Raw genomic sequence first — 21,477 nt, forward strand, 5'->3', positions numbered from 1 at the left:
TATGAGTTTACAAACACATTTGTATGAAAACATCTACAACACATTCTTTATAGTCTTGCATTTACATGAAACACTCAATAATAGAGATAATTAGTAAATATCTATTTAATAATGGATCTCAGATACCTTTACAAAATACTCTTATCACGATGAGGTTATTAATGCCAATAATAAAAAACCCCCAAGTACATGGAAGCTCTGATTCTAAAACACCTCTCTGAAAAATAGAGCTATTTGGTATTACAATGATCAAGTGTCGCTTTAATGGTGGTTAGAGTGCAGAACTTACACACGACAACTAGAAATGTCGTGTTGATTCATAGTGTCCCTTTAATGGTGGTTAGAGTGCAAAACTTACACTCATGACAACTAGAAATGTCGTGTGGATTCATTGTTGTCATTATCAACCAACATGAAGGCTCAAATACAACTTTTGCATGTGTTCATTGATAGTTAAAGGGGTTTCATCCTTTAATGGAAGATCTAAAGGTGGTCATAGAGAGTTGAAATCCCATAATGGCTTATGTCCAATTGTTTTGTATTGTTGGGTCATCATTTTCTTTCACAGAGTTGGATATGGTGTCCTCTTGTATGAAAACACTATCATACCAATCTACAATATAGTTGTCTTGAGAGGAAGCCAACATTTTGAAAAGGGGGATGATGTTGGCAAGAGAGGAGCATTGTAGGTGTAGTTATCAAAGATCCTATTATATTTCATTGTAAAGAGCTTGTGGAGAATCATACTGAATAGGCATCATCTAGATTAGGAGTACTATACAATGGGTCACGTCCCAATAGATATATATTTGTATAGACAAAGAGATAATATAACAGAGGATGGATGTATAAGGTAGATACGAGAGAATATAATATCTAGAAGAAGAGATATAATAAGTAATATATTAAAGGTATTATTGTAATAAGGAGATCTAAGGATATTGTGAATGTATATGAATGATTTTTAATAATACAAATATACTACAGTTTCATATATAATGGGATGTCTCCTAAATATCTCATGTTTCTCTATTATGTTTATTAGTTAAAGCACTGATCATATTAACTCCTTGCTCCTTTTATAAACAGAGTCAAGGGTATAAATTCACCATATAGAAACTACTTGGGGCTCAAAACTTCAGTTAGTGTTCCTTATTTTCCTTGCTAACATTGGCATCTTGAAGTATCCATACTTTGAAATTAGTGACACTTTCCAAACTTATAATGAGTGTGAATAACTCTCATATCGTTTGAGAGCATGGTTAGAATTCTTGAAGTATATAAAAAAGATTTGTTTGTGAGGAGATAAATAATGAATATTAGACTATACCTCCATTCAGGATGCCTATTTCTTTGTGCTAATATCATCATCATCATCATCGGGTTGTATATAGACGTTTTTCATCTACCTTGAAGAATCTTCCCTGAGAGGATTCACCTTGCTCCATCTCTCTTCTTTAATTCGCTTTCTTCCACATTTTTTTGAAGATTTGAACCAATATTATTTTCTCAATCTATCTACAATTTTGTCGATATTAGGAATCTATATAATATCCTCTTCAAGCTTTTATAATCTCATTTTCCCATCATCTTCCCTTTCCATTCTTGCTCTCCTTAACCATTCCTTCATTTCTACTATAAAATTTGAGATAAAAGATCTGTACGGGGGTAGTAATGCTCTAGTCTTGCACATTTGGACATAAGTCTATTGATCCTAGATCTGAACAACTTCACCAATCAAACACCCTATGTTCTAGGATGCCCTCCAACATGCTCTAATTGCAGTCACTGGTACACCTTGGTATCTTTGTTCCACTTTTATAGCTTTTAGTAGTTTTTGTGTGTTATAATTCTATTTTAGCAGTTTATGTTGTCATATGTACATAGTTTTAGACTTCATTAGCCCACGTATAGATCAATCAATCCATATTCTATATAGCAAAGGAATAGACGCCAAGTTGTTTGACTCTCTTTGATTAGAGTTAGTCAAATATCTCACCTTTGGTCCATTCCTATTTCATTGGTTTATGGAAGAGAGGTTTGGATTTGATTAAATTAATAGCTAGATTAGTCCATCTCTTTTCCACATCAAACAATACCAAAGACAAGGGATGCATAAGGTAGAAAGGGGCTAATATAAGATCTATGAAGAAGATATATAATATATGTAAATGGTAGATAATGTAATAAGGATATATAAGGATACTATGAATGTATATGACTGATCTTTAATAATAGAAATATATCATAGTTTCTTATATAACGTGTTGTCTTGTGAATATCCCATGTTTCTCTATTATTTTTACTGGTTAAAGAAATATCCAAATTAACTCCTTGCTCCCTTTGTATAATTGTGTCTAGGATATAAATACAACATACAAAAACTACTTAAGGTTCAAAACCTCAGTCTGTGTTCCCAATTTTTCTTGCTAAATGGACTCTTGAAGTATCCCTACTTTCAAACTAGTGGGATTTTCCAAACTTCTAATGAGTGTGAATAGCTCTCATACCGTGTAAGAGCATGCTTGAAAAACTCAAACTATGTAAAAAAGATATGTTTGTGAGGAGAAACTAATAAATATTGGGCTATACCTCCATTTGGTATATCATCATCATTAGATTATATATCAATGTTTTTCCTCTACCTTGAAGAATCTCCCTTAGAGGGTTCGCCTATCTCCATCTCTCTTCTTTTATCTTACCTTTCTTCCACATTTTCCTTGAAGATTTTAACCAACATTATTTTTCTCAATCTATCTATAATCTTGTCGATATGAAGAATCTATATAATATCCTCTTCAAGTTTTTTGAATCCCACTTTCCCATCAATTTTCCCTTTCCATTCTCAATTTCTTTAACCATTCTTTCATTTCTACTATAAAATTTTGTTTCTTAAAATCTTGATATTTTTTATTTAAATTTAGTTTATAATAACACAAAATAAAAGCTAATCTATAATTAAAAATTTCTTTGAGCCCAATCTTGTTTTAAAGATTCATGAAAAAGAAAAAAAAAAGAGTAAGAATCAAAACTTTTAAACAAAGAAAATATGTGACCAAAATGCAATCACAATTGAACTTTAAAATTTCAGTATTATTTAAATTATATCTATATGTAAAAGAATTACGATTATATCATTATTTATTTTCTAAAATATAAAATATTATACTTTGTTTCTAAAATTTGGTTTACCCCTTATCTATACTATGACCTTATATTAGTATAAAGGTAACGAGAATGAAAGGGCAAGAAATTATAATGAAAATGAAAGGGGTGTAATTATTGCATTCTTATTACTTCCAATTCATCTATGAAAGCATACATTTAGAACAGCTGTGGGACTACCTAATTATTACTTCATTCTTCTTTATTCAAGAAAATGAGAATAGATTTGCCAGACTGAAATATTAAGAAGATAATTAAATAGAGATCTGTCACACTTGTTGCGAGCCATGCCATGCATTATAAAGTAGATTACAAATTTTGTTTGTCCATATATTTTTCTCATTTCTTTTTATAAAAGTCAGACTAAGTATTCCAGCTTGTCTTGACTTGGGTCAACATTAAAAAACAGATGGGAAAATGAGACCTTATAAAATAGATTAAAGGCGGGATATGAGAACTAAATCTGTTTGTGAAAGATTATAAAATATTTTATTGGTTTAATTATTTATTTTTAATTTATAAATTGAAAGATTATTTAGAATATTTTATTGATTTAGTTGTGTAGATTATTTTATTTGTAAATTGAAATATTACAGAAGATTTTATTGATTTAATTATGTAATTTTTTAATTTGTAAATTGAAAGATTATCTAATAGATTTCATTAATTTAATTATGTGAATTTTTAAATTTGTAAAGTAAAGATTAGAGAAGATTTCATTGACTTAATTTTGTAGATTTTTTAATTTGTAAATTGAATGATTATCTATAGAAGATTTCATTAATTTAGTTATGTAGATTATTTAATTTGTAATTGAAAGATTAGAGAAGACTTCATTGATTTAATTATGTATATTTTAACGATTTTTTAATTTGTAAATTGAAAGGTTATCTAGAAGACTTCATTAATTTAGTTATGTAGATTATTTAATTTGTAAATTAAAAGATTGAAGAAGACTTCAATGATTTGATTATAATGTATATATTTTAATTTGTAAGTTGAAAGATTAGAGAAGACTGCATTGATTTAATTATGTAGATTTTTTTAATTTGTAAATTATTTATATAATATTTATATATATATTTTATGACTAAAAGAAAATGATATAATATTTATAACAAATGAAGGTGGTAGAGAGGTACATCTATAAATTTTATTAAGACTAAAACCAATGCAGAGACAAAATAACAAGGTCAAAATTAACAAAACCTAGGCTATTGAGGGATTAGGAGGAGGACCCTTATCATTAGAATCACCTAAAACATTTTCAAGGATAGCATCACCTATCAACTCCTAGACAATGAGAGGCTCTTCTTCAAGAGGGTCATTGAAAGGTTGTTGAATATGGGGTGAAAAGTAGTCAACTACAACCAACCCAATTTTCTTGAGCTAGGCCAATTAGAATCACCTCACCCACAAGCACAAGCATAGAGCATCTAGAAAAGTTGATTCCAACTGCCATGAGTAGTGGTATTTCTTGCAACAAGAGGATGGCAATCGCAAGTGCCACACGAGTGGAATCCATAATCACATCTTGTAAGTCAACCATGACCACACCGATTCCCGAGCACTAAGGAGAGAACAACTCAAGTAGACTACGAGTAATAGTATATGCACAATTTACTTAGTAATCCAACACCTCCTTAGTATGAGCAACTTCAAGTACAAATTTACAATATTGCACCTAAATATACATAAGAACACTAGAGAAAACAACCAAATTATTTCTGTTTACTCTTATTACCCTGTTTCTCCTCCGCTTCTGCTGTGGATGTATTCACAGGGAACGGGAAGCTCTTATTATTTTCAAACATGCCTTAAATTACTCTTCTGATTTCTATACCAATCTGAGTTCGTGGGAGAAGGAAAGAGATTGCTGTGTGTGGGACGGCATTTCCTGCCATAACACCACCCATCATGTTGTGAGCGTTGAAATATACGGTGGTCTTGAAATACAGGGCGGTGTAATATCTGAGAGCTTGTGCACCCTCACTTTTGTTGCAACCATACGCCTAACCAGCACGGGATTAACAGGTACTATTCCTCTGTGCTTGGGAAAACTCTCTTCTCTCACAGAACTGGATCTAACTTTTAATAGGTTGAGGGGAAACATTACGTTGCCTTCTTCTCTTACTGTTCTTTATTTAAGAGATAACGTTTTAGAAGGTGAAACTGTTCTTAGCACTATTTGTATGCTCAGCAATCTTAGAAAGGTTGATCTTACTGGCAATCAACTCAATGGAAATTTACCGTCCTGTCTGGGAAGGCTCTCTTCTCTAATAGAACTAGATTTATCTGGTAATGGCTTGAGTGGGAATATTCCATTGTCCTTTGGAAACTTGTCTTCTTCTCTGGCTATCCTTGGTTTAGCAGATAATGTTTTGGAAGGTGAAAATGTCCTCACTACTATTTGTATGCTCAGCAACCTTAATGAGGTATATCTTTTGTAACAACCGGCTGAATGGAAGCTTACCATCCTGTCTCGGTAATCTCTCTTCTCTAAGAAGCCTAAATGTTCTTGGAAATCACTTGAGTGGTAATATTCCATGTTCTTTAGGCAAGATTTCCTCACTGAACTATTTTATAGTTTCTAATAATTCTTTATCTGGTTCTATCCCAGATTCCTTGGGGAATCTTTCTTTGCTGGAATTCTTAGATCTATCTGACAACCAACTGAATGGAACCCTTCCCTCCTCATTTTCAAGGCTCTCCTCCCTTGTGACGCTCAGTGTTGATGGTAATGCATTCAACCAGAGTGTTGCTTCCTCAGCACTACCCTCTTCACTTAAACATCTTCTTCTCTCACTAGACGGCCAACAGACAATTTCAGAGGATTTCTTTCACAACGTTAGCAAATTGAAAATTCTGGCCTTGTCAAAATGTGTTCTTAATACCAGCACCACTTGGATTCCCTCATTCCAGTTAACTTTCTTATTTTTGACATCCTGCAAGGTGGATGGTGTAATTCCATTATGGATTTCAACTCAGTTTTCACTTGAAAACCTGGAATTAGCTGACAACAATCTTACTGGAGAAATCCTTCATGGCTACTGGATATGCGTCTTCTCTACATCAATCTTACAGCAAATAATCTTCAAGGTCGCCTTTTGCTAAATGCTTCAGCTTGGAATCAATTGGAGGTCTTGGATGTGTCTAGAAATGCATTTTGTGGTCAGATACCATCAATTTGGCCTCCTAATGTACAAGTATTGCTCCTCAATGACAATTTGCTGACAGGATATATTCCTCCACTTTTACAAGGTATCTCTTCACTGGAAATTGTAAATTTGGCAAATAACTATTTGATTGGAACCATTCCTCCAAGCTTAGCCAATTGTTCCAAGCTTGGAAATTTGAATTTGGGGGATAATTATTTGAGGGGAATCATTCCGTATGAGTTGGGTAAGCTAACTGAACTGAAAGTACTCGTGTTAAAGAATAACCTGTTGAGTGGAAAATTCCCTTTCTCCATATCAAATTGCAAAGAATTATATTTTTTAGATGTCGGCCGAAACTTCTTGGAAGGTCACATTCCAAAGTCAATAGGAAACTTATTAGAACTGAAGGTGTTAGCAATGAGGAAAAATGATTTTGTAGGTAGTATCCCTGCAGAAATTGGGCAGCTGAAGAATCTACAAATCCTGGACCTTTCTTCAAATCAACTCTCAGGTTTTGTGCCCCACAACATTTTTAGTTTGCAAGCAATGTTGTCAGAAAAAACATCAGGAATTTTCCGTCATCTATACCCACATTAACATACATGTATAAGAATGGATTGATTATGAATTCCAAAGGCAGAGATGAGCACTACACATATATTTTTCCCACGATGGTGGCTATGGATCTCTCAGAAAATCAATTGAATGGGAATCTTCCTTTTGATTTAGGAAAATTGAAGCTACTCAACCTTTCAATGAACAATTTTAATGGTGCTATTCCAAATAGTATTGTACAATTGATTTGGCTGGAATCATTAGATCTTTCTACAAACCATTTTTGTGGACAAATTCCTTCAGATCTAGGTTTTTTGAGTTATATTTGGGAGCCCTTAACTTTTCCAACAACCACCTCTCAGGGCTGATACCACAAGCAGGACATATGGCAACATTTCTTGAATCATCATTTTCAGGCAATCCAAATCTACGGGGGTGTCCACTTCCAAAGAAATGTTCTTGGCCAGAATTTTCTCATAGTCCTCCCATTTCTACACCCATTAATGAAAAAGAGGAGAGTGAGGAAAGTGTGGGGTATGATATTGGAATGGGACTTTCATATGTAACAGGTTTTACAATAGTGTTGGCATTGATTGTGTTGATAAAGAAGTGGGGACAAAAATACTTTCAAGGAGTTGATTTGGTTTTGAAATTTATTTTCCCATGGTTCCGCAAGTTGACATTATAAAAGTTTGTTTCCTTTTCTAAGCTGATTCGATATAAATATATTATATTTTTTGTCAGTTCATTTAATTTATCATTTATTTTTCAAAATTATTATTTTTTTGACAAGTCTGAAATGCTAATGAATTCATTGCATTCAAATTCTTTTATTAGTTTGGTCAACAAATGCATAGAATCAAAAAAATTCAATAACAATCTTAGAGACTACGTTTAATTTTCTATTTTGAATAACTAGATAAACATATCATTTGTTTTTCTATTGGTTCATGCTGGAAATAGTGAGTGCAAAAGTCATTTTTTATTTGAATACATGTCCAAATACATTTATTTGTTCAATCAAATTTGGACTCTTTGAATGATTTGAATGATATGAACACTGTTACTACATCATATAAAATAACAATAGAGTTCATATGAAAATAAATTTTAACTTTGACATTATTCAATCTATTTATTAAGATAGCCACATTTAAAATTTAATATTTACTTTTAGTCTACAATACAACTCCCCCATAACAAAATATAAGAAAATTGAAAAATTTCTAACCTCACACCTCAAAGCAAATATAACTCTCAACCATAATCAGATGAATGCTTGATAATTTCTGTCAACCCTACAATGATCCCTAACACTCCCTTTAAATATTGCCCAAATTCTTATCACATTAACTTGAATGCCAAGTAAGACATGGCAATTGCCAATGTTAGTTCACAACAATGATATATAATATTGAAAATTCTGAACACTTAAACAGTAGAGGGTAAAAATTAAAATGACTAGGGAAATATTGACCCCATTAATGATGGGCAGGGAACTAGATCTCACAGTCATACCTAAATATGATCCTCATTTGCCAAACTAGATTATACCCACCAATGCTAGTAAACAACAACTTGATATAATTTTAAAAATTCTAATTTGCAAGTGGCTTCTTATTGGTTAGTCTATGGTAGGGACTTGGTATTATCTTTACCATTCTCACTTCTGATGATGAGGGCAGTTTTCTTTAGCTACTTTGCAAGCATATATGTTGCAGATGGTTATGCTGTTGGTTGGAAACTTCTCTTTAGTCACACATTTTTCTCTCTTATATGCGATTTTATCAAGATTATGACTGTCTTCATACTTAGAATTGGCAAAATTCAAACCCTTTGTATCTCTCTTCCTCATTTTATTCATTGTTAAGGAAACAGAGAAAAAAAATAATATGTACCTTGTAGTGCTGGCCAAACGAAGATTGATAGATATCTTGTTTCCTTGTGAATAAAAACTTAAAATGTATGATAGATATGAAGAAAAATTTAAGATCGTTGGTTTTAATGTAAGAAAAGTGTATATAGGGATAGATATGTATGTATGTATGTGTGAAAAGCGTATAATGGATAGATATTTATGTGTGTGGTTTATATATGTATAATGTATTCATATTATTTTATTTTTTATATAGAGTAATAAGTTTTAATGCAAGAAATGTCTTTATAAAGTTAAATTCTTATTTTTCTGTTTATACATATGTATCTATGATTTCTTGCATTGAATAAGATTAAAGTTGTTTAGATTTTTGGTTTTGTTTCTAAAATTTCTATATTGTGACTCACTAATGTATGCAATATCTATGTCATAAATTTGAATATTGAGGCAAAATCAACTAATATTAAATTTTCCTCTCCTAACCAATCAACGTTTTCTGAATATTGAGACAAAATCAACTAATATCAAATTTTCCTCTCCTAACCAATCAATGTTTATTCCTAATTTTTTTTTGTTTCAATGAACAATTCATACACTATTAGTGATGATGCATTTTTTTTAATTACGTCTGTTAAGGTGTAGTTTTTTTTTTTTTGTTTTCATTTTTTACCTTCTACTAGATCCTTTATGTATTTATAGTCTATGATGTTTGTCTTCTGATTTAAATATAGTCCAATTTACATTACTTTGTAAGCAAAGCATATAATACTGTTTGAAACAATTGGAATTCTTCAAATAGTAGTATCAACCATTTTTGAAGTCACTTGTTTTCAAATCTTTTGAAGAATAAGCTTGCCACCTAGTATATATTATCCAAATGTACTCACTATTGATGATACAAGTACACAGATTGATATGTTCTTTGTATAACATTTTGTACGTCATCAATAGCCAAATCAAATGTAACAATGTTTGTAGTTAATACATGAGTAATAATAGCCATATCTGGAGTACTTATATCATACTTGGTATTGTTTGCCTTGTTTGTGTCAATATTTAGAGGTACAAAGCCAAGATATTCCAATAATGGGCAAGCATATTGGTTTTCAATTTTAATAGGAAAAATTCCTATATTAAAGTTCATCATATAAATTCTATTAATTTTGGTGGTGTTGGGCGAGTGTACGATCATGGGGGCCAAAATGTGGCAATGGGAAAAAAATGCATTTTTTACTTTGTTAAACACGTCAAATTCCACTTTGACTTTTTTTATAGGTCAGACAAAATCTAAATTTGGTTTGTAATTACCAAACTGAAATGGATATCTGTTAGTAACCGATATCAGTTATTAACAAATATTCATTTCCTAACATCATCGTTGTGATATCATGTTTTCAAAAATGGAGAGCCGTTTGAAATAGATTTAGGTTTTGGAAAACAAAACAAATATCCATTTGAAAGGGATATCTATTTTGAAAAACAAAATGATTTTGTTTAGCCTAAAAAGAATACTTTAGTAAAATGGGCATAAATTTTGCGTTTTTTTATCAATTTTTTTATTTTTTATAGGCATTGGAAAGGTAATTTAGAGACCTACAAAATAGATACAATAATTTTATTAGAATACACTCCAATAAATTGATTATAATCATTTGAAGTTACTCCTTCATTTTTAAACTTTAAATAGTTACAACTTTTCTATATAAAGTTTTTTTTTTCAAATTTTTTGCTCCCAAAAGAATTGGAGCATTAAAAAGGTACTAATTAATGAAAAATTTAAATATTATGTACTAGTGAAACTAACTTTTTTTTTAATAAATCATCATAAAAGGTTTCTTTGTTGTCTTTGATCCTATGCACACCTTTTCCAAGTTGACCTAGTAGGACAAAATGTCTCTCTATATCTCTCCCCCCCTCTCTCTATTTACTTAGCTATGTATTTCTCTCATCCCCTCTCCTTTTATCTCCCTTTCATTCCATCTCTCTCCCTAAGTTACCTTACTCTACTTCTATCTATATCTCTCCTCTCTCTGTCTTTCTTCTCTACCTATCTCACTCTTTTTCTCATCCCATCTAGATCTTTCCCAAGTTATATCTATGCTTAAATATATCTCACTCTTTCTATCCCTATCCCTCTCCTACTCTATCCCCACGACCCCGTGATGACTCCCTATTTATATACCTCTATACTAATATGGCACAATGCAAATTTGACATGTGGAGGCAAGTGGACCAATCAAATGTTTCAACATGGACCGATTAGAAGATGCCGCGTGGACCATTTAAAAATTAACACATGGTAAGTCAATTTACAAGCATAATAAGTGGAATTCAAACTCAAAACCTGTTCACAACAATTAAATTATCATACCATTATGCCATGTGCTTTACACATGAATGGATAAGAATCAAATAATATTTAAAACAAGATAAAAGATGATGCTACATTTAATGGAAAAGTACATTTTGTTGGATTTGATCCCAAGATCCGCCCCACTAAATTCTCACACCTTAACCAATGTGCCATGCATTTAAATGTGGCCATTAATAGGAGTAGATTTTATTTACATACAACCCAGTGTTGTGATGGGACCTAAAATTATGTCTTGCAAAATTTGGTCGTTCTGGTTTTATTTTGCCCTCTGTCAAGTTATCAAGGCTTAGGGCTTTAGGGGTTATGTCTTTTCTTGATTAAATCTTGGTTTGAAAGAAAGTCTTCAAGTCCTTTTTATATTCTGCTGTTACCTTTTTTCTCACTTAAGGCCGAGGGTACCACTTTCGTTCGCAGGGCCATTTCATTTCCTAAGTATTAAGTGGTGGTTAACCAGTTTATGAAATATGATTTTCCTAAGTCATGTGCATAAAATTTTGCTATGACCGGTCTCCCTTTATTTTTGTGCCCGCGCTTATATTTTACTAAGTTTGAAAGTCCTAAGTGATTCGGCTGGTTGTTAAAGATATATTGAATCCAATGGTTCATGCTTCCCTGTGATCCAAGATGCGAGGACTATAAGGACAAAGACATCACGAGATTGTGCCGTGTGTTATCAGCGAAAACTGACAGGGTTGGCAGTATAATCGGTCGAAGCATTGCGTTATCGGTTCTTAGGCGGTAAAGGTCGGTCTACTAACAGTCCCATCATTTTGCACGTGTTCAAGATGAATGAAGATGTTTTGTCCTAAGATAAATGTTGCTCGATTTTTAATTTTGGAGGAGTTAACGAGCATTGAGTAAAGCGGTAAAGTTTGAATGGATCTAACAACCCCCGTGTTCTCGCGATGGAAGTTGCAAGGAGGTTACAGAAGACATCACAAGATGATGCCACGTGTCCCATGGTGACCAGGAAGACCTACGGTGGGGCCGTTGATGGAGTTTGATTGAAGGATGATATGGCATTGTTTAGTCGAGATTTGGTGGGTCCATTGATACAAATGGAAATTCAAGTGCTAATTCGACAAGAGATGATCGTTGGATTTGCCAACTTGGAAGATGATCGACGACCAAGTTTCAAATTTTCTATATGCAAAGTTATGAGCCATTGCTTCACTCGTGAATATTAATGGCAGATGAGACATTTGCGTTATTTTTCAGGCAATATCTAAAAGATTCTTGAAAGGATTTTCTTCATTCGCAAAAGATTTCATAGCAATTTTGAAGGTTTTCCTGTTGCTAAAGGAGGTTGAAACGACTCTCTATGACACATAATTGTCATCTCTGGCGAAAATCAAAGCAGTAAGTTTATCTGAGTTCTCCATATGTTCTTGAAACAAATTGATATTATAAATTGTGCGTGAAGTTGTAAGAAGAGAATTCAAAATTTTCTAGGGTTAGGTGCTAGACAAAGTGTAGTGAAATTTGTTTGAATTACTGGTAATTTAAAATCTTGTACTAGCCCTAGTTTTTCCTTCCCAAATTTGGAATTATAGTATAAAGACCTAGTTGCAGAAGATGGCTCCCTCACGAAAACATTCAGGACAAGTGGATTATATGAAAAGAAATCTATATGATGATTTCTTGGACCAATTGAAGCCCTCTACAAATGATAAGCAACAAGGGCAAAGATTTATGGATGGAAAAACCCTAGGGGAAGGGTTAACTGACAAATAATTTCGCTTAGCGGATGCTAATATACCAATGACTGGGTTAGAAATGTTTAAGTTATGGTATGGACAAAGAAAATTGCATTCCCCATTATCCAGTCCTTGACAATATGATTTGGGCAAGTTGATAGTACCGGGTGTTTTGATGGATGTTGACCTACTCAAAGTTGTTGCAGACAAATATGACCCAATTTCAAAGGTTATTAGGGGAAATGATGGAGAAATTCTATTAACCATCAAAATGGAGGAGTTCCAAGAGATTTTTGACCTATATGAACCATCCCCGAGCCTGGTGCAGATAGATTTAAATGAGCAAAAGGAAGAGTATTAAAAGATGAGGGAATTCATTATAAAGAGTTTCCTTCCAATGCACTTAGCCAGAGCAGGGAATACAACATACCATATCGACCCTAGCTCAGAGGAGCCATTCCCAATCGATGCTTTTTATCCCTATTTTCAGGCTACTTTCTTCTCTCTATGTCAAGTATTGGGTTTTAATCCCATTATAGTGATGTCACCTGATTTTATGTACATGGCTATGCAAATACAACATCCGGACTTTACAGTAGTTTTTGACATTTCCCCCTACCTTGAGGAAAAGATTCATGAGGCGTTACTAGACATTAAGAATCAAGTTGCTGGTGCTAAATTCTCCTCGTATTCTTTACTCATGTATATGCTCCTTTCTAGGAATGCAGATTACTTTGAGGGTACCATGAACCTCAAAAGGATAATTGATAACCAGGAGATTCTAGTATAGCTCTGGAGCACATATATTTCTTGGGATAGACAAGAGGGTAGGTTTATAAGGTTTGATAATAATTTTGCTTCTAGGTTGAGGAAAAAGTTGACAGTAAATCCACCAAGGACTCCTAAGGAACTACATGATTTTCTGAGACCCAAGGAGAGGGTGCCTCTTGCCAGGATTGAACATAATTGGGAGGATTTTATCCCTTACTCTGTAACTACTGTTATCAGGATCTATGGTTTCTCCGAACAACCACATGTACTACCCTTCAATATTCCTTTGAGAATAGGTTTTGCTGAGGTGATGTGGCAAAAAGGATGCATTCAGGATAAGAATTTAAAAGGAAAGTGAAAATGAACTATTTTCCCGGATTACACTATTATCCCTTAATTTTTAATTCTAAAGGGAGGATATGAGCACTTCGACAAATTCTTTGCTCCATATCATTTGGGGGTAAGTATAGCTAGAAAAAGTGCTCCTGAGGGTTTTTACAAAGATTTTAAAACAAGAATAAACAGAACTCAGTTGCCCCATGTGCATAATTTTCTTGAGGACTTAATCAGGAATGAAGTTGACCCCATGACTCGGGAATGGAGAAAAGAGAAGTGGATAATCTTTAGAAAATTATGGGCTGTTATGTAAAAGATGGATCCAAAATATAACCCATTAAAGGATTTTTCCCCATTCTGTGCCAAGATTGATTTTGTTATGAAAATTGTAGTCACACAAATCTGTCCAGCTTAATTAAATAAATATTCGATATTTATTTGATTAAAAATCCACTAGCCATCAGTTAATTAAATTAATATTTAATTAATTCATCCCCAAACATTCTTCCATTAATTAAATAAATTATTCAATTTATTTTAATTAATTCATTAAATCAAATTCCCAATCAATTAAATAAAAAAAATCTATTTATGTAATCAAAATCCCCCTATTCCTCTTTTAAATAAATTAAATAAAACATTTATTTAAATCATTATCCCCCACCCCACTTGCATTTTCCTACAAATGCAACTTGCACACATTTATTGAAATAAATGAATTTTTATTTTAATAAAATCTTATTTTCCCTCACCCACCAAATCTACTTGCAAAATCTAATCCCCTTCTAGATTCTTCTAACCCCTTCTTAATTAGCCTAATCCATCCCCTAATTATTGTCACATTCCTAAGCAAAATGGAGTCACTTCTCAAAGACTCCAAAGTCTTTGAAAAGCATTTAATGCTTTGTGTGTTCAACAAATTAACCCCCAAAGTCTTCCAAGACCACTAATGGCTCTTACATGACCATTTATGGCTCTTACATAACCATTTATGGTTATTTCAATCTTGTCTCCCCAAACATTTATTGTTTTGACCATATTCATCCATTTCACATTTGCACAAGAATTTATCCATTGGATAAAAGCTTTATTCTTTGAATAAAGAGTTTATTCATTCAACCAACCTTGACTCAAAATCCCAAAGTCATGTCAGGCATTTAATGCTTATTCCCTCTCCTCTCAACCTATATCACATTGACACTTGTCATCCTGGGATTGGGTTGAAAGCCCTCACATGGATTTGAAATCATTCAATCCTGACCCTTGTTGAGATTGCTCAATCTCAACCATCCATTGCTCCATTTTTCCTATAAATAGAGCCCCTTTCTTCATAATCCAGATCCTGAAAACTTGCATGCATTTAAGCTATAGTCATTTTTAGAGAGTATTTTAGCATAATCAACTAATATATTGTTATTTTGGTAAAATAAATCATCTTAGCATCAATAGCATAGTATTTAGCTTTTTATTTCATATTTGAAGCTTAATACTAAATCTCAATCCTCCATAAGCATCCATAGTGCAAAAAGCTGTTGAGAGCTACACTATTTTGGAACTTGGAGAGGAGAGGAACAAGGGAGAAAGAGCTAAGGCCATGCTAAGAGGCAGTTGGAGATGCCTCATAATCTTTGTCTTGTTTATTAGATATATTAGCATGCTTTTAGTGTCTCTCTTGATATGCCTTTTTAGATTAGTTTTTGATTGACTAACACTAACGGTTTTTCTTGTCTTTGGTGTTGTTTATCATTTGCTAACCTTGTGCCATTTAGGAGGGCATCAAATTTTTTTGAGGAGTTGAAGAAGATTTTCAAGGAGAAGATAGCCAAACTTGAAGAAGTTCATGGCCGACAACAATCAAGCTCACAACCTCTTTTATCCCAGAGAACAGGTGGCGTGGTAGAAGGGATACCTATTCAGGAATCTTCTCACAAAAGAGAAAGAGAAGAAACAAGTAATGAAGAGGATAGTAGCAATGACAGTGGAAAATTGATAAGGAGAAAGGGTAAGAAGATGATGAGTTCAGAGCCTTTCCCTAAGATACAAACTAAGCCTTTTCAAGGAGTCAAGATCATTGATCTTGAAGATTCTGACAGAAGTCTTTCGCCATCAGCTGTATCTTTTTTACCAGTAAGACGTGGTGAGGAACAAATGGAGGAAGACAGGTTCATTGAAACAAGTGCAAAAATGCAATTTGGTATTCCTGCATTGCCTCCTAATTTGGAGTTGGATCTTACACCCTTGGATATCCAGGGTAAAGCCTTCAAAGATGCAAGAAACAAGGCATGTGGTAAATTCCTCGAGGATGATTCTTTTGTAAGGAGCCCAACCATTTTGCAGTTAGTATGGAAGACAAAGGTTGAGGAATACAAAAGAAGAATTACTGAGAAGAAGGCCCAAAGGCCAGACATATGAGATCAAGAAATCCAAGAGGAAGTAAAGAGTGAAATGAAGGAAGAGTTTAAGGAAATCACTACTGATGAGGGCAGGAAAATTGTAAGTCAGGCTGGAGTCTTGATCTTGCCAGAATCGGACATAGCAGATCCAATGACATTTGAGGCAATTAGGAAATCAAAGGAAGAAGAAGCAGGGTTAGCATTAAGAGGATCAGATTTTGCAGACGATTATACAACCTTGGCAATATGGGCACTAGAGGAAGGACCTAGGAAGCCTAATATTAGTGATTTAAACCCCAACTTGAGAGGAAGATTAATTATAAAAAGAGAATCTAACACATCAAGTGGAGAGGCTACAAAGTTAAATGTTGATGTTGCTAAGTTGGCACATGAGAGCACAAAAAAGGAAGCTTTAGAGAAGGCTAAGCTGGTAAGAAAGTTTAATAAGATTTTTAATGACTATAATGCATCTCAGAAAATGTGTGTGGAGTTGCAAACGAGAGTGCAACTCCTTGAGAAAGGACAAATAAAGGTTTCCTATCCTACACTTTACAGGGTCATCCGAGCCATCGACATCTAGGTCGCCACCTATGGTTCAGGGAGGAGAAGCAACTCAACTAAATACGAGTACTGATGTCCCTAGTATGGAATTAGTTCCCTATGATGATGATGACGAGCCTGATGCTACAAGATCAATTGAATGAAATGAGTCTCAGCTTTTAGAGAAGATTGTTGAAGTAGAAAATAAATTGAAGGAATCAGAAAAACAATGAGCTGGGAAGCAAAAGGATATAGTTAGCTCAATGATAACTCATTTAAATGAAAAAGTTGATAGCAGGTTAAACAATATCCATGCCTTATATTCTTTACTTTTTAATTCTATTCAAAAGTTTAATGATGATAAAGAAGTGGCAATTCCCCTATTTACAAAATAGTTACAAAGAGGAAATGAGCTCAGGATGATGTCCATGGCCTCTAAATTTCATGTCGAGAGACCTCATGCACTCCAACCAAAATATTTGTTGGTAAAGTCAATGCAGGAAGCCCAAATTTTGCCAGAGAATATAGAAAGGAAGGTAAGGGAATTGATGAAGAGTTTTAGTGAATTAGAAAAAACTCTATTTCTAGATATTGAAGATAGAGAAGGGGTAGTCAAGCCTTTACAATTTTGGAAGGAAGAGGTAGAGAGGGTCATCAATACCTAGGTAGAAATGATTTGTGAAGGGCTAAATATGGATATGTTGGAGGATAGCATGGATAAAATAATTACTACCGGATTATTTTTTGAAACTTTTGAAAGAGAGGCAAACCAAGTAGCCGTTAAGTATAGTCCACATAGGACAAAAGATGACGAAGTCCTGAATTTCAATTGGCCATCCGATGAAGACTATAGTGCGTGAAGTAGCATGTATCTGAATGATGAATAAAATTTGTAAATAGTTTGGATAACTATTTTTTATTTTAGTGGCAGATATTTTTGAACTTGTATAATAAAATGAGGGTAATTTTCATCATGAGTTTTGAAGAAGGCGACTGCATACTTTAATCCCACGTAAGCATGTTTGAGGATGATTGTTTTGTATAACAAAATGCAGTTATTTGTAGTCATTTTGAGATGACATGTGTCTCCTCTTTCCTGAAGCTTGTTTTCTCCCTTGTTTTTTATGAAATGGAATTCAGGGCTATGAGACGATGTTCAAATTTTTGGTCCTTTGAGTGTTCCGAATTTCTGTTCCCAAATAGAAAAGTCTAGGTGAAGCAATTGTAAAAGGTTATTTTAAAAAGAAAAAGAATAGAAAGGGTCTCGTGTCTGTAATTTCTGCAGGTTCTTGAAGGAGTTATGTATGGATTGTATTCTTATAGAGACAAAAAAATTATTAAATAAATATATAATTCAAACCCACTTCTCTCCAGTGTATTGTTCTATCATGTTTTGAATGCATATTATCAAGGATTTTATCATTCGTTGCACTGTTGTGGTGTATGCATTTTCCATTCATGCTTTGGTCTAAAAGGTCAATTAAATGTTTGAATAAAATTGCAGAGTGATAGGGATATTTACAGGGATTTTGATAAGTAGTATTGGGTAGGGATTACAAACATGATGTATTGCAAGGCAATATTATCTTAGGTTATATGGTGTTCGATAAATTCTATCGGAAGTACAGTTTAATGCAGTATGAATTCATGTACCCAATGGAATAAGGAACTGATCATAGTTAAGTGAATGCCTTGGTATTTATTTACCGTTAGGAATCACCACTGGTTTGCTACAATTTATTGAATATCAGAACATTTTTAGTTTACATGAATGTTGTCATGTGTATTAATCATCTTATGCTCCAAGCTGGTTGAGGATCACTGAGGAATTTTCCATTCCTGAGCATTATCCCTTATTATTGAGTCTTTATATGAGATTATTTGCTTTGTTTAATGCATGATTTGTGAGTGTGGCATAAAATAAAAAATAAGCATGGGGATCACCCTCCCTCGTTTTGCAGAGCCTAAAGTGCAGAAGAATCTCACATCCTTGTTATTGTTGGTCCAAGTTTGAAGAATATTAAACAATTGGAAGTGGCTTTCCATAGATATTTTAGAAGAAAACAACTTGGTCTCTACCTTGAGTCAGTGTAAACCCGTTTTTGGGCACTAACAAAAAATAGCGACTCTGCTGGGGACATGAATGATAAAGAGTCTATGGGTAAAGAGGTTTTGTTTAAAATACAATAGAAGTTTTCATAATATCTCTGTGATTTGACAGTTGAGCTCGCGGTTTTGTATTTTTGGTTCATGTTTTCCTGTGAAAAGGGTGTTCTACATTTTTGTGAGAAATATATTGCGGTTTGTGAACAGGGTTCACAAATTTCTTTCAAGAATTATCAAGTAGTATATTATTTGATATCCCAAAGTAATTTGGGTGGCGACTCTGAGGTTTTTATGCCAGTGCATATATCTTTGAATAATTCTAACAAATATTTGAAGGACTCTGCTACTATGAGTAAAGAGAAGAACACCAGAGGTTACATGAGGCTGTTGTTACTACTTATTAAGTTGCCATTAGTTTTATATCCAAAGTCATTCTATATACTCTAGTTGGTTACTACTACTGAAATATTTAGTCAGTAAGCACAGAGCAGTCGGTTATAGAAGAAAGTAGTCACAGAGCCTACTATACACCGAGCTGTCTACCGAGTAACATTCTATCTCTACCGAGCAGCAATAATGGTACACTGAGTTGATATACACCAAGTGAAATGTTTTACCAGATTCATTGAACCTAGACACACATGTGGAAACGTGTTACAAGATCGAGGAGCAAAAGAACCGTTATCACATTGGAAATTGCACTTAAGGATTGTGTATGATTTTGAGGTCATCTAACCAATGAAATATTTTGTCTAGTTATTCATTCGATAAATCATGTTTGTAAGATCGAAGCAATGAACCAGATCACTGACATAAGAGATCTATTTATAAAGCATGGATTAAGATAAAAAAAAGATAGGTATGTGTGTATGAGTGTGAAGACAGACATGTGTGATACATAAGAAAGCACTGAGTGTTTTGACTGTTACAGAGACACAAAGGTCACCGAGAAGGATTTCAGAGAACAGTCAAAGAATAGAGTAAACAGAAGGGTTTACTGAGTTAGTTTATGGGTTATCGAGGTATGCTATAAGCAAGGTAATCTCATTTTGAGCACATAGATTCTGCTATAACATTCCAGATGTAAAGTTGCAGATATTTGTAAAGATTTTATTGTAATATTTTGAGTTGTAAGTAAAACCTTTAACAGGGTAAAAGACTCTAACAAAGTCTATAAATTGTAAAGCCTTTAACCAGTTGCAACATTTAGCTTAAGTGTTGTAAAATCCTTTAGCAAGGTAGATCTAACGATCTTGATACTCCTAATAGGGTAAGCTATCAGAAATAGCTGAACATGTAGCTCTAACTGAACACTCTTTATTATTGCAGTAATGAAGTTGTGGGTGCCATCTCCACCGTAGTTTTTCTCTCTAACCAAGAGTTTCTGCATAACCAAAATATATGTGTTATGGAGTGAATCATGTATGATTGTTATTTATTTGTTTTAGCTTTATGTTATGTTACAATAGTTTTTGGTTTATGCATAACAGTAAAGTTATTGTCCAAGAAAGGATTTGAAGTACTGATTCACCCCTCCCCTATCAGTACATTAGCTTTCCATATTGGGCCTAACAATTGGTATTAGAGCTTGAGTCTTGGAAAAGGGTTTAACAACCTAAAGAGAAAGATCTTATCAATGGAAGGCTATAAACAATCTCAGAGAATTGTGTATCTACAAGAAGAGTTGGATCACGCTAATCAAGTGATTGTAGACATGCAAAGACAAATGCAAAAATCATTGAAAGTGAGAAGAAGATTATTTGATGATTTACAAGACTGTCAAGAGCTAGTGGAACAAATTGAAACATCATCTGAGAACAGTATATCTGAAGAGACTGAAGAGATGATTGGACAACTGAAAGAAAAGAACAAAGCACTGACTGATCAGCTAAAAGAAATGAAAAGAGGACATGAACATTTCAACACACAGATGACTGAGAATCTTGATGCATTGAGGACAACCGAGGAGAAAGTAAGAGATCTAGAAAGAGAAAAACAACAACTTGAAGCATTAGTATCTGAAAAGAATGATGAAATCACAAGGTTGAATGGAATTCAAAGTAATCTGTCAGATCAATTGGGCTATGCACATCATGAAGCAAATCTGAAAGATGATGAGAATCAAGCATTGAAACTTGAAGTATCAAGGTTGACTGATGAAATTGAAACAGAGAAGAAATCCAAAGAAACACTGAAGAAAAGTTATGAAGCATCAAAGATGTTGGATGAGCAACTGAATACAAGAAGACCCAACAAAGATGTAGGACTTGGTTACAAAGGAAAAGACTCTACCGAGAAGGGAATCCATACTACCAAAAGAGGAGAATCATCAAAGCAAGTTGGAAACAAGAAGAACATCAAAAGAAAGAAGCCTATTTGTAACTACTCTGGAAAACAAGGACATATTGCTAATATGTGTCAAATCAGAAAAGGTAAGCAACCGAATGTCATTAGGTCTAATGGTTATTGTTACAATTGCAATAAATATGGTCACACATCTAACCAA

General features: G+C 33.5%; 2 protein-coding genes across 2 annotated transcripts; both read left to right on the forward strand.

Moving 5' to 3' along the window:
- Positions 1-4,286: 4,286 nt before the first annotated feature.
- LOC131032402 (LRR receptor-like serine/threonine-protein kinase ERL1) lies at positions 4,287-5,821 on the forward strand. The gene is made up of 3 exons (XM_059210697.1): positions 4,287-4,303; positions 4,949-5,600; positions 5,786-5,821. Exons 1-3 carry the CDS (start codon positions 4,287-4,289, stop codon positions 5,819-5,821), a joined length of 705 nt encoding a protein of 234 aa, XP_059066680.1.
- Positions 5,822-6,221: 400 nt separating this feature from the next.
- Positions 6,222-6,920, forward strand: LOC131857911 (LRR receptor-like serine/threonine-protein kinase ERECTA). Its single transcript, XM_059210698.1, has one exon. It carries the CDS (start codon positions 6,222-6,224, stop codon positions 6,918-6,920), a length of 699 nt encoding a protein of 232 aa, XP_059066681.1.
- Positions 6,921-21,477: the final 14,557 nt, after the last annotated feature.

Source organism: Cryptomeria japonica, chromosome 8, assembly GCF_030272615.1.
Source record: "Cryptomeria japonica chromosome 8, Sugi_1.0, whole genome shotgun sequence".
In the NCBI taxonomy this organism is placed as follows: domain Eukaryota; kingdom Viridiplantae; phylum Streptophyta; class Pinopsida; order Cupressales; family Cupressaceae; genus Cryptomeria; species Cryptomeria japonica.

What these genes read in the sequence shown, in the direction of transcription:
- LOC131032402 (XM_059210697.1), top strand. An exon ending in TGCTCAGCAACCTTAATGAG is followed by an intron (nt 5,601 to 5,785) that starts GTATATCTTTTG and finishes GTTCTATCCCAG; the next exon opens with ATTCCTTGGGGAATCTTTCT.
- LOC131857911 (XM_059210698.1), top strand. Translation starts at nt 6,222, where the DNA reads ATGCGTCTTCTCTACATCAATCTTACAGCAAATAATCTTCAAGGTCGC.